This window comes from Tasmannia lanceolata, unplaced genomic scaffold (genome assembly GCF_043159265.1).
Source record: "Tasmannia lanceolata isolate RefF3 unplaced genomic scaffold, GAP_Taslan_0.1 ptg000016l, whole genome shotgun sequence".
Taxonomy (NCBI): Eukaryota; Viridiplantae; Streptophyta; class Magnoliopsida; order Canellales; family Winteraceae; genus Tasmannia; species Tasmannia lanceolata.
The window spans coordinates 15,181,124-15,193,845 of NW_027518693.1; the positions used below are offsets into that span (position 1 = coordinate 15,181,124).

The window sequence follows — 12,722 nt, forward strand, 5'->3', positions numbered from 1 at the left end:
TTGACAATAGATTACTTCACCAAATGAGTGGAAGTAGCATTGTTTACAGCTTTTTCCCCAATATGTTGCCTAATACCTTTGTACAAACATCATTTATAAGTATAGTATAACTCACAAGCTGATCTCATATAATGCACACATTGCACATTACATATATTATATATACATAGGAAGATGAGCTAAAGAAGAGAGGAGAGGATGCTCAAGTCTTCTATAAAAAAAATGTTTATTTAGGGGATCTAACTATAAATGACCACAACCTAATACCATGTAAATCATAAGATGTTCGGTTGATATGATTTTAGGCCGACCCATTTTATTAAAAGACACACTAGGTGAATAATTTAGATTAATGTTTCAAAATGCGGATGTGCGTCAAAATGAGGGCAAACCAAATCCGAGTCGATTCGGCATGATGCAATTGGGTAGGGGTGGCCAGAACCGAACCAAACCCGAAGAACCGAACCGGAACCGAACTGTTTAAAAATACTTTGGGTCCGGTTCGGTTCCACTGATGAAGAACCGAATAAGGTTCCGGGTCTAATGTTCTTGGTTCGGTTTTGGAACCGAAGAACCGAACTTTAAATATATATATAATATTTTTATATTTCTATTATACATATATTTATTAATATAAATTACTAATAATATTAATAAGTAATAGTTAATACTATTCTTATAACAAGAAAGTAACTTATATTATAACTTTAATTAAAAGTTTTTATAAATTATAATTAATAATTAGTAATTAGCCATTAGAACCGGACCGGACCGAACCGATTATGTTCGGTCCGGCTCGGTTCGGTCCTACTACGTACTACGGTTCGGTTCGGTTCTTACGGTTCATGGAACCGGGAACCGAGAACCGAAAAAAAGAAGTAACCAAGGACCGAGAACCGAACCGGTTGGCCACCCCTAACCATGCCAGAAGCGACTCTAAGCACCGTAGAAACTTTCATTTGCCACAGCATAAAACCCTGATAAGCAACTGGATTAAGATCCCCACAAGATATTGCATTGGATACTCTAAACACAAAGATTTTCATTTGTTACATTGCTGCCATATTTCAAATTGAAATTACATGTTTTTAACATCAAAGTAGGTCTCTAATATGTAGTTGCACTACTATAGAACACCCAAACATGCTAAGAGAACATTACATAGAAAACCTTAAGATCCTACACCTAAATTACTTCATAAAGGTAAACAACTGTTTTTTTCATGCATAAACACTTTCATCATGAAGCATCTGATCAAGATACCAAACTCCCACACAAGCATCCGATCAAAATGCTCTCTTGCAAACTGATCTGTGTATGTTTCTTATTCTCAAGCAGCATCTCCTTCATGGAGTAGCATCTGATCAAAATGCCAAACACCTGCAAATCCACCAAATTATCAGCCTCTCATGACCAAAACCAAATACCGAAAGTTGAAGTTCAAAACATATGATCTTAATAGAGAAAACATAAAAGCAATGGAGAGAGTGGAAGTCTAAGTTGAATCTTACCATGTCCTTTTCCCACCCTCCTCAACTGAGCAACATATTCTGATATCTTCTTTATGGCATCCACCTGAGAGGCCCATTGGAACACCAAACAACTTTAGACTCTTCGGAGCCTCTATTCTAATCGAACAAACCAGGGAAATTTTTTTAAAAAATACAAAATTACACGCAGAGAAGGGCATACTGCACCTGCTCAGCCAAAAACTCGCTTTCAATAAATTCCATCATCTGAACATCATTGCATCGTTCTCCTACCTGTTCACAAAAAGATGACCCTATCTCAGAAATCAAACAGTTGATACAAAAATATAAAAAGGAAAGAAAGAAAGAAAGTAAATTCATATGACAAATAAAGTAAACAAAAGGACGATAAGATATTTTTACACTATGTAAATGCAGAAGCTTTTCGTTTGTCAACTTCTCCAGAGACAAAGCAAGCTCCATTGCTGAATCAAGCAAACATATCAAATTATCATGTTAAAACATCCAAAAGAGAAGCAAGATAAATTGCTGAATCAGGAAACTATGGCTAATGAGATAGTTGACTGGTGCACCATAATACGAACAGAAAATAATAAATTAAACAAGTAAAACTTGATCACTCAAACAATAAAATCAACCAACTTCAATTTTTAGCAAAATAATCAAATTATAACTTAATTAGCCCATGAATATATCCAATACTCCAGACTGATTCCAGAAAAAGGTAATTTATTAAGGCCTTCTTTGGATTTCAAGAAAAAAACATCCCTGATGGAAAACAAATTCCTGGGAAATTTTTCTTTCCACAAATTTTTTTTTTGAAATGAAAGAGACAGGGGTTTGTTCACAACTTACAGAGAAATAATATGATTACGTTTACTTTAGTGGGGGTATCATAAATAGGTCGTCTTTAAATAAAAATTGTATAGGGTTGGCTCAAGTTATCTTTTATTTTTTGAATGTAAGAAAAGTAGGAAATTTCAGAAATAATTTTCCTTTACAAATATTTCCAATAAATTCCTGCGATCCAAAGGGGGCCTAAGGGAAATGACATTTCCACCCCTTTTATTTGGCTTTTTCAAAGAATTGACCGCATTTTCACTTCTTTTTTGTTTGTCTTTTCCTGAAAATAAAGTCATTCTCCAGGAAAAGTCTACCAAAGGTGGCGGAAATTCCATATCCCAAAACTTCTATACAAAATCAAATATATGCAAGTAACTCTATTTTTTTTCTTGTTTTAAAGAACATTTCCTCATTCAACTATCACAGTCTTCACGAAGTTAAAACTTATAGGAACCATTTTTTTTTTGAGGCCAAACTGATTTTATACCATTGGCACATAAAGGAATGAGATCCAAATTACACAACCTAATGAAACTCACCATACAGTGCATCTCCTTTGTCGGCGTGATCAAATTCACTGAGGGGCATCACTATACAATTCAGCATCACTCTTCCTCCCCGCTTGTTCTGAGATTATAAGAACAGTTTCAAAGATTGGAATACAAAGTCAAAGAAAGCAAGGAGAGTTTCATCTTCAAACTGATGATGAATAAAAGAAACAAATCAAAGAAAGAAAGATTGGTAGTACCTGATATTCCATCAGTTTCTCTGCATGTTCCCTCTCCTCTTCGCTTGATTCCTTGAAAAACCTGAAGTTAAAGAGATCATAAATCAGCTTAAACAGCAAGGCAATCACGAAAAAAAAGGGGGTGCTTGGATTATCCATCAATTACTTTGCAAGTCCTTTGAGGGCTACATTGTCTCTGTCGAAATAGGCAAACATGGCGTGGTAGACGTATGAAACGTTGTATTCCACACTGCGATTCAATAGCAAATATAAGCACAAATTAGAGAAAATAGATAACCCGTTTCCATGAAAAAAAATTAAAAAAAAAATGGAAAAAGTAAATAGAAGAACAAATAAAGATAAAGAAGAACCACCAGTCTAAGGAGATGGTTTCTGTTATAGTCCTGAGTGGGGGCCTGCTAGGTATGGGACTAGGTGGAACCCAACATGGTATGGGGTAGGTTTAAAGGGCCTAGCCTAATGTGTTCCTATAAGAGCAACCACCACGTCTCGTTATCAATTCATGGAAAGAGTTACTTGTGGAAAGAATTAACTAGTAAAAAAAAAGGCCAGTGTGAAGTTGCCAAACAGTAGGCCGTCACAGAAGGGGCGACCTGTGGAAAGGGCTACTTGGAAAAAAAGGCCAGAGTGAAAGCGGCCACAGAGCGGGCCGCCGAGGACCGCGCATCTGAAAGCATGGTGGAATATTATGGTCCTGAGTGGGGGCTTGCCTAGGTATGGGACTAGGTGGGGCCCAGCCAGGTATGGGACAGGTTTAAAGGGCCTAGCCTAACAGGTTCCATCAACTCTAGTTAGGTACCTATCAGTTTTGTAGCTAGACCTGGCAAACAGGTGGGCCGAGCCGGGTTTCACCTGGCCCGTACGGGTCCGGGTCATATGGGCCAGATAAAAAATGACCCGGAATTTTACGGGTCATTACTTGGTGGACCCAGACCCCACCCGCACGGGCTGGGTTGACCTGCGGGTCACCTTTTTTTTAAAAGAATTTTGGTTTTTTAAAAAAAAAACCTCTTTGGCACGTATTTTTGTGAGAGTGGTTCAGTGCACGAGGATCAATTCACCACTTTTAACGTTTTCTATGCCTTTGAAACTTAAACGTATTTGTGCCCTTTTTTCTTTCTTTTATTGTATTTTTCTCACATTTGCAGCCCTTTTTGCACTGTAATTTGGATCCGTATCAAATTCTTGGATTTCCAATTCAGCAACTGACAGTGACAACTGACAGTGAAAAAAATAACATTTTCAAATATGTTGTGCAGATAAGAAATTGGAAATCCATAGATCTGACAGTTTCCTTCACCCTCTTTACTCCTCAACCTCTCCCCTCCAATAGGAAGTACCCCCTTTCCTCTCTCTTTCCCTCAACATGAGCTGCTGGATCTATTCATTTTATATTCAAAACTCAATTCCAAATCCAAATACAATATATGAGGTATCCAAACCGGCCCTAAATGTCTTTTGAAATGACCATTTACAGGAATTAAATGAGAATTGGTTGAAGTTACATAAATATCCTTAATGTATTTTCGTCACATCCTCTCCCCCAAAAAGTATTCCGCTTTTTAACGAGCACCTGCGGGTCCACCCGGCCTGGACCAGTTTTTGACGGGCCGGGTGGACCCGCGGGTCAAGTTGAAACGGGTCACTACTTTGGGACCCGGACCTAGAAATTACGAGTGGGTCGGGTCGACCCAGGGTCTGGGTCACTTCTTGCCGGGTCTATTTGTAGCGGATATAGTTCACTTTCACTTTTTGCTTTTTTTAAGAAAAAAAGAAGGAACAGAGAGATATATGGAGATATTGAAAACACTTGTAAAATTATTTAATAGAAAGGGTATGTTCTAAGAAAAAAAATTCAGCAACAGTAAAGCAAACAAGGAATCAACGGATTCTCAATAGATAAACTGGAGATTATGAAGACCCACGAAAATCACAACAGAAAAAAGAAATAGAGAAAGGCATAACAGCAAAAAAAACCCTAAAAAAAAAAACCCTTAAAAGAAGAGGAAACAATGAAGGGTTCACATTAGAAACAGGGGAAAAACAGAGTCACCGCCATGAAAATGGAAAACCCGATTCATAAACATAGAAATAAACACGAATAAAAATAACCCAACAAATTTAAAAAGAAATCAAAGAGAATTACTTGATCTGTTCGTTAGTGGCAGCCTCGCAATCATCAGAATACCTCTGACGGGCAATAGAATCTTGAGGGGAGGTTGGAACGAGCATAAGCTCCTTCTTAACCTCTTCAAATGGCTCAAAAATAACACCAGTTAGAGCCCCAGTATTCGAGCCCTTTGAAACCATAGCAAAAATGCCATTAAGTCCTCTTCTCTGTGGAGAATGAAGTTTCAGAGAAGACCCAAAAGGAAAAACAGAGCTCAAAGGGTTTTGATTTTGAAATTCTCCATGTGTGGAGACAAGAGAGAAAGCAGAGGCAGTTTTTAGAAGCATGGTTTTGTATGAAATCAAAAGGGTTTTCAAAGGAGATGGTTTGAGTGATTTGGGGCGTGTGGAGAGGATAATATAGAGGAGGAAGAGGGTTTAGGGCGGCTAGATTTACTATTTGGGTCATTGAATGGTTGACAAGTGGACGGCCACGATTGCTTGTCAAGGAAGGGCGCGTGGTGGACTCGTGCTCTCTGTGGAGATGCTTCTGCTACCGTGGAATCCCAATAAAATATCAGACACTCGTTCCTAATTCCAGAAACTTTTCTGGCTTTTAGCTTGGCCTTTTGAGAGAAAGACAGAAACAGGGAGATCCTTGGAAAATTTTGCGTTCACACTGGATCCAAGTATATACTGAAAATTTGTGTATATACCATACCCTTTATTTATAAGGGGGCAAGGTTTTTGAGCTATAGCTCAGCCTGATCAAGCCACTATAAATACATCATCTCCATATTGTTTGACTCATCCTACCCATTCATTCTATAGCACCTCACACATATAGGGTGTTCCTAACAAACCATATCTATGGAGCCTAATTCCTTGCCATTCATTTTAGACCTCCACAAATCATAACCCTAACCATAACCTATAATTCTAACCATAACCATAACTATAATCTTAACTATAACCTATAGAATGAATGGGTTGGATGACTCAAACAACTATGGGAGATGGTGTATTTAGAGGGCTGCTAAGGCTGCACGATACCTCATAAACCTTTTCCTCTATTTAGAATCATGTGTTGAGTCAAAGTGACCGTTTGGCTTTTTGGGAGAAGGAAAGAAGATGGAGATCCTCGGCACTATTGCATTCACACTGAATCAAGTATATACACTGAAACTTGGTGTATATAGCTTATCCATTGTGCATTGTTTAGAGGGATTTGCTAGGGTCAAGGTGACCAGCCACCGAGAAATGCCTTTTGCAATGGACCCTAGCAAATCCCTTGTTTAGAAGATATGTTGAATCAAAGTGATTGTTGAATGTATCTCAGCCTAAAAATTATATTGATTAGATGTTCTTAAATCTTAAGAGTCTTTAGTTAGCTTTTGTATGGTCAAGACTCAAGAACAACTATTATTGTGTATGGATAAGGAATCAGAATCGGCATCCCATTTTGATTCCTATTCTAATTTTTCTATTTACAGAGTGGGAAAAACTAAAATAAAAAACTTAATTAATTCAAAAAATAGACTAATGTTGAGGCAAATAGACTAGACCTACTTTAGAGATTTTTGATTTTCTTCCCCTTGAGGCTTTGTTATAGGCTTGTTATATTGTATTTGCTCTCTCTCTATTTCTCTTGTACTTCTTCTTGCCTCCACTGCCTTAGTCGAGTGCTTGCCTTTCTAATGAAATCTTACCATTTCCAAAAAAAATAGAAAATAAAAACATTTTGGAAGAGTTTTATTTATTTAGGACTTCTAAAAGATAAGTTAGAGGACTTTGATTCTATCTAGGCTAGCTAGTAGTTTTATCTTTTCAAACTACTTGATTTTTTTCTAGTGCTTTACCTTACTTTCAATATTTGACTTTCTTCTCCAAGATTACCAAAGAAAAGTTCACAGAACAGATTGTGGCATTTTTTTAACTTTAGTTCCCCACTGGTGTCATTCTCCCCCTGATTCCGTTCATTTGTTTTGAAAGCAAACGCTGAAATTGGAAGAAATTGGAATAGGATGTCGACTATGGCGCCTAAGGGTATGTTTGGCAAACGTGAAAAAATTTCCATGGGATATCAGGTTGAGGACAGGTCCGGCAGGAGAGGGAAGGATTTGAGAGGCTTGTGGGGATCTTGGAAAAGGGCTAAAAATAGGGTTAATCACATTTTGGGAAGGGGTTTGTTTTTTCCTTGAATTGTAGTCCTCTCTCATACTCTCCCTAGGGCTGCAACTCGGGTCGAGCGGGTCAGGTTTTGGAGAACCCAACCCTACCCGAGAAATATCTAGGGTCGGGTAGGGTTGGGTTTTTTTTCGGAAAACCACGATTCCCAAACCCGGCCCTACCCATGATAAATCTCGGGTCGGGTTTTTTCATGTTGACGCAATTTATTTAAGGAAAATTCTTGTTTGGCAAGGCAACTCAACTCATAGAAGCAGAAATTACACTCACATTGCACTTGAATCAAACAATGATGTAATTACACTCACATTAGACTTGAATCAAACAATGTTGTAATTACAATCAAACAATGCTGAATCAAACACTTGAATCAACTCAACTCATAGAAGCAGAAATTACACTCACATACAATAACAGTGGATGCGTGGGTTTTCACTTTTAACTTTTAACTAACAATAGAAAAAATGTACATACTATAACTTATGTAACTTGGGTCGGGTCGGGTCGGGTCGGGTCCCTTCAAACCCAGCTCGACCCGAGATTCATGCGGGCTTTTGAATGCTCAACCCGGCTCGACCCGAAACCCATGAAACCTGAACCCAACCCAGGCTATTTTCGGGTCGGGTCGATGCGGGTCGGGTAAAACCCGGCTCGAGTTGCAGCCCTAACTCTCCCCACTCCCTCTCAAATCTCTATCTCTACAGCCGTGTGCCTCTATGATAAAAAAATGTTCTGTAATATTTTTTGGGGAAAAATACACTTAGACCCCCTCTGGTGTCTGACACATTCAACTCAGTAGACCCCCTGTGGTTTCAATTTGTGTAAGGTAGACCCCCTCAGTTGACGGTTCGTCCACATATTGAAGGGTTAGGATGATTAGATGAATCTGATTTTTTAGGCACACTCTATCTATGTCAGGGCCCATCAAATAAACGCTTTGGATCATCCAAACAATGTGGCCCCACTGTGTTTTTTGTAGTGTTTGGATTTGGGTATGGGCCCACATTTTTTGGATGATCCAAAGCGTTCATTTGATGGGCCTTGTCAGATAGGGTGTGCCCAAAAAATCAGCTCCATCGGATCATCCTAACCCTTCAATCTGTGGCGAACCGTCAACTCAGGAGGGCCTACCTTATACAAATTGAAACTACAGGGGTCTACTTGTAACTTTTTAAACATTAGGGGTTAAGTTGAATGTGTCAGAACCCACAGGGGGTCTAATTGTATCTTTTCCTTCTTCTTTTTTTCAGGGTTTCCTAAGGGGCGGTTTAGATGTATGGAAAAAGTTAATTAGAAATTTTTTTCCATGAAAAATAAATTTCAGCATTTGGTAAACTAGGTTTCTTGATTTTTTTTCCAAAATAATTTTTTAACATGGAATATAATTTTCTTCCCTAGATCTAAGGTTGAGTGTAAAAGCTGTATGTTGAATTCTTCCCCTTTGGGGGTTGCTTGTCATTTTCTCTACTTAGGAGTTAGGACAAGGCGGTTGCGTGTCATATTTTCTTGATTAAATGTTGGGGCCACTAAAATTTAGGCCATGAAAGGTTTTTCCATGGAATATTAGTGTATTATGTGGTGAGAGAAAAACAACAAAGGAGGGACGGAGAGGGAGAGAATTGAGAAGGTATGATTGCGGAGAGAATAAAAAGTGGCTGAAAAATCAGGAAAACAAAAATTCTATGTTAGGTACCTTACTGATACTCCAAAAGCTCCAGAGCTAATGGAATGAGTTAGGCAAGGCCCTTTAAACCTGTCCTATACCAGGCTGGGTCCCAACTAGTCCAATACCTAGGCGGGCCCCCACTTAGGACCGTAACATTCTATTCAAAATAGACTTTTTTTCCTGATTTTTCAACCGCTTCACGCCATGTTCTCTCCCACTCTCCCTATCCCTCTCTCAACATTTATCATGCTATTATTCCACGAAAAAAAATCATGGTTGCCAATGGCCTTTAAGGAAGCTTTGTGGAGAACGACCATTTGCAGTAAATATGGAGAATCCAAGGAGGGCTGGGAGGTGGGCAGATTAGGTAGAGGCCGAGGCTCGAGAATATGGAAGTCTATTTTATCCAATGGATAATCACGATCCGAAATCCTTTTACTAAAATACCCTCAAAATATTTCTTATATCAATACTTAAAGGAGGGGTATTTTTATAAAAATGAACTAAATATTACTTAGCTTACAACTTTCCACTTCCCCCCTTTTCTAAGCATCCTTTTCTCTTCCTATCCTCAATCGATTTTTCTTCCTATAAACTTGCCACGCACCTTCAACAAGGATTAGTTACTCAAAAGTTTTATTGTCTCGCACCCTCGAACATTGGAGTTCTTTTCAACAATAAATCCTATTCTTCATCAAAATCATGGGTTATTATTAGATATAGTGACTAATTCTTTTTTGAATTAAGGAAGTTTTGGAGTTCATTTCAAATGAAGAAGGCTGAGATTTTTGTTGTTTTGTAAGTAGGACCAACTAGGATACTCCGATGGACGGTCCGATTTGAAATGGATCGTGACCGGGACACAAGAAGTAGGATCCGAAGAACACTCCGAATCCGATCCGACCGATATGGGATTTGAATGGATCGTGACTAAGACATAGGTGGATCCGATCCGAAGTGGATCCGTTGACACCCCTAGGTTTAAAATGGGGATGGGAAGAGAGGGTGGTTTTGGAGCGACATTTGGGTAAGGGTATGCTTGTTGTCCCATGCCTTCCCGAGTCTATATAGGCTTGCAACCAACAAAAATGCAAATGTATTTGAGTGTTACAAAAGGGTGGGTTGGGGTAGAATAGTTTGGGATATTGTTTTCTATAGGAATCTTAGAGGCCTTGATGTTGAGTGCTTTATTAACCTACTTTCATCCTTGGAAGACTGTATTATCTTGTAAGATAAAGATGATCGTCGGATTCGGACCCCAAATCCGAGGGGCCTTTTTATGTAAGATCGCTTTATAGGTTTCTTGGCCAACCCTCGGCTTCCCCATTTCCTTGGCGTAAGGTTTGGAATTCCCTAGTGCCTACTAGGATCCATGTTTTTTGTTGAACGGCAGTGTTGAATAAAATCAATACGGGGGACAAATTTAAAAGGTGCAATATTCCGGTAGCAAACAGATGCATCCTTTGTTCTATGGAGGAAGAATCTATAAACTGCATATTCATCCATTCTAAAGAGGCTCACCGTATGTGTTCTCATGTGTATGATTGGTTTGGCATTCAATGGGTAGCATCAGAATTCATCAAGAATCTCTTATTGAGTTGGAACATGACATTTCTTAGCTCATTGGGGAAAGCACTTTGGGATCTCATAGCTTTTGCGGTAATGTGGAAGATTTGGTTGGAAAGGAATGCTCAGACTCTTAAAGGAAAATTTCTCATCTTCCTTTACGATAGCTTGGAAGATCAAATTTAACATGGCAAATGGGCACAGCAAAACGAAGACTTTTGGGGCTACTCTACGGATTGCATTTTACGGAATTGGAAGACGATCATGGTGGGTTCCATTCCAAATGAAAAGGGGATAGCAGTTTGGAGACCCCCTCCACCTAAAGTTTTCAAGCTCAACGTCAATGGTTGCTCCATTGGCAACCCTGACAAAGCGGGAATTGGAAGGGTTTTTAGAGATAGTAATGGCGCCATCATCTACGTCTTCTCTGGTCCGGTTGGAACAACAGACTCAACCGAGGTGGAGGTTCGTGCTCTTCACGTTGGCATGAGCTTATTTAGGGATCAAATGGAAGGCAAGCTGGAAGTAGAAGGGGATTCTTCAAATGTTATTTCTTGGGCTCAAGGCAGCCGCATTGGTCCATGGAGATTGGCAAAGTTTTCGCTTGAGATTAGTTGTATGATTAACAATAGTTTTCTCTCCTTTATTCATGTCCCTAGGAGTGCCAATGACTTAGTGGATTGCCTTACTAAATCCAGGACATTGGGTAACTCTTTTTACTGTGGGGCTTCTCTCCCCAATGATGCGAATAATGACGTGAATCAGTAATCTCTTATTTTTACTCTTAATATAGTTATCTCTTACTCAAAAAAGAAGAAAAAAGAAAAATAAAAACAAGAACTGGTGGGCATTTAAGATAAAATAACTATTGTTATCACAACACAACAAAATTAAAAAATAAAAAAAGTTACTAATTTTCATTAGATTTCAATGTCGTAAAGTAAAGAAAGTTGGCCAAAGGATGGGTTTTCTTTTGGATTTTAAAAGAAAATTCAAACTGGTAGTCTTCCTAATTCCTGTTGGCTGTTGCACACATAGCTAGTACTGTTGAGAGTTTGGATAGCCTAGATAATCTTATATTCCGATCAATGGAAGTTTATTCAGGCTCTGTTCGTTTTGAATATGGAGAATTGATTTTGAGTCCAATAATCAGTCTTGGATTCAAAATCCATTCTCTTAAGTTAAGTAGGTTCTAGGTTATTATTTTTTAATTGAGGTGTTCAACTTCACGTGAAAGGATAAGACTGATGATAATAAAAGACAAAGAGAAGCACTAGGAAGACTAATTAAAAAGGGATTTATGTTAGTAACACGTGCATATGAGGACATGAGAGACCTCGTTCTTTGTCGGGGGTGATTTGACTTCCAACAAGAAGACAAAAAAACCTCTATTGTAGGAATAATTTTTTCCAAAAGAATAGCTGTTAATTCTCCGATGATCTTATGTAGTCATGCAACTAACACCGACCCGAGGAACCCATTTTTCCAACCCCAACCCGACCCCACCCGAGGAACCATTTTTTCCAACTCGACCCAACTTTTGAAGCTTAAAAAAAAAAAAAAAATCATAAAAAATGCCGGATTTTACTCGGGTTGGGTTGCCAAAACCTCAACCCAAACTGGACCCGAACTCAACCCGGGTTGGAAAAAGTCAACCCGAACCTGATATGAACTCAACCTGACCTGACCTTTTTTCGGGTTAAACCTGTCGGGTTCAGGTTGAACCCGACCCACGTTCACCCCTACTTTTGGGGCCACTCTCTTCTTTGATGCCGTATTGGCCATACAAAGGGACTCCACTTTGTATTGGTTGTAAGAACTTATGCGGGAAACCACTGATCTTAGATCAATATTCTAGACTGATAAGTTCGAATAAATGTAATATTACAAGAACTATTGACTAAGTGATCAATCGAAGATATAAGGGTAACCAGTGTATCTTAGTATCCTAGTTAGACATGGATATTTTAATGTAATCCTATGTTAAATGTATGATAGTATCTTCTTAATTTGGCTCTTCCGGCCACTCAGAGGCAAGTGTCACAGGCCTTCAATCTAATGATGGGGTCCGTCCAATACTTGCGCTGTCTCGCAACAAGCAAGTAAGCTTTAG

At 38.8% G+C, this 12,722-nt stretch overlaps 1 protein-coding gene across 1 annotated transcript; it reads right to left on the minus strand.

The window, feature by feature from the left end:
* Nucleotides 1-1,027: 1,027 nt before the first annotated feature.
* FER4 (ferritin 4) lies at nt 1,028-5,594 on the minus strand. The gene is made up of 8 exons (XM_077357346.1): nt 5,228-5,594; nt 3,227-3,310; nt 3,082-3,142; nt 2,873-2,960; nt 1,893-1,954; nt 1,698-1,763; nt 1,512-1,575; nt 1,028-1,380 (listed from the first exon to the last, which is right to left on the minus strand). The coding sequence occupies exons 1-8, from the start codon at nt 5,536-5,538 to the stop codon at nt 1,331-1,333; spliced, it is 786 nt and encodes a 261-aa protein (XP_077213461.1). The 5' UTR covers nt 5,539-5,594; the 3' UTR covers nt 1,028-1,330.
* Nucleotides 5,595-12,722: the final 7,128 nt, after the last annotated feature.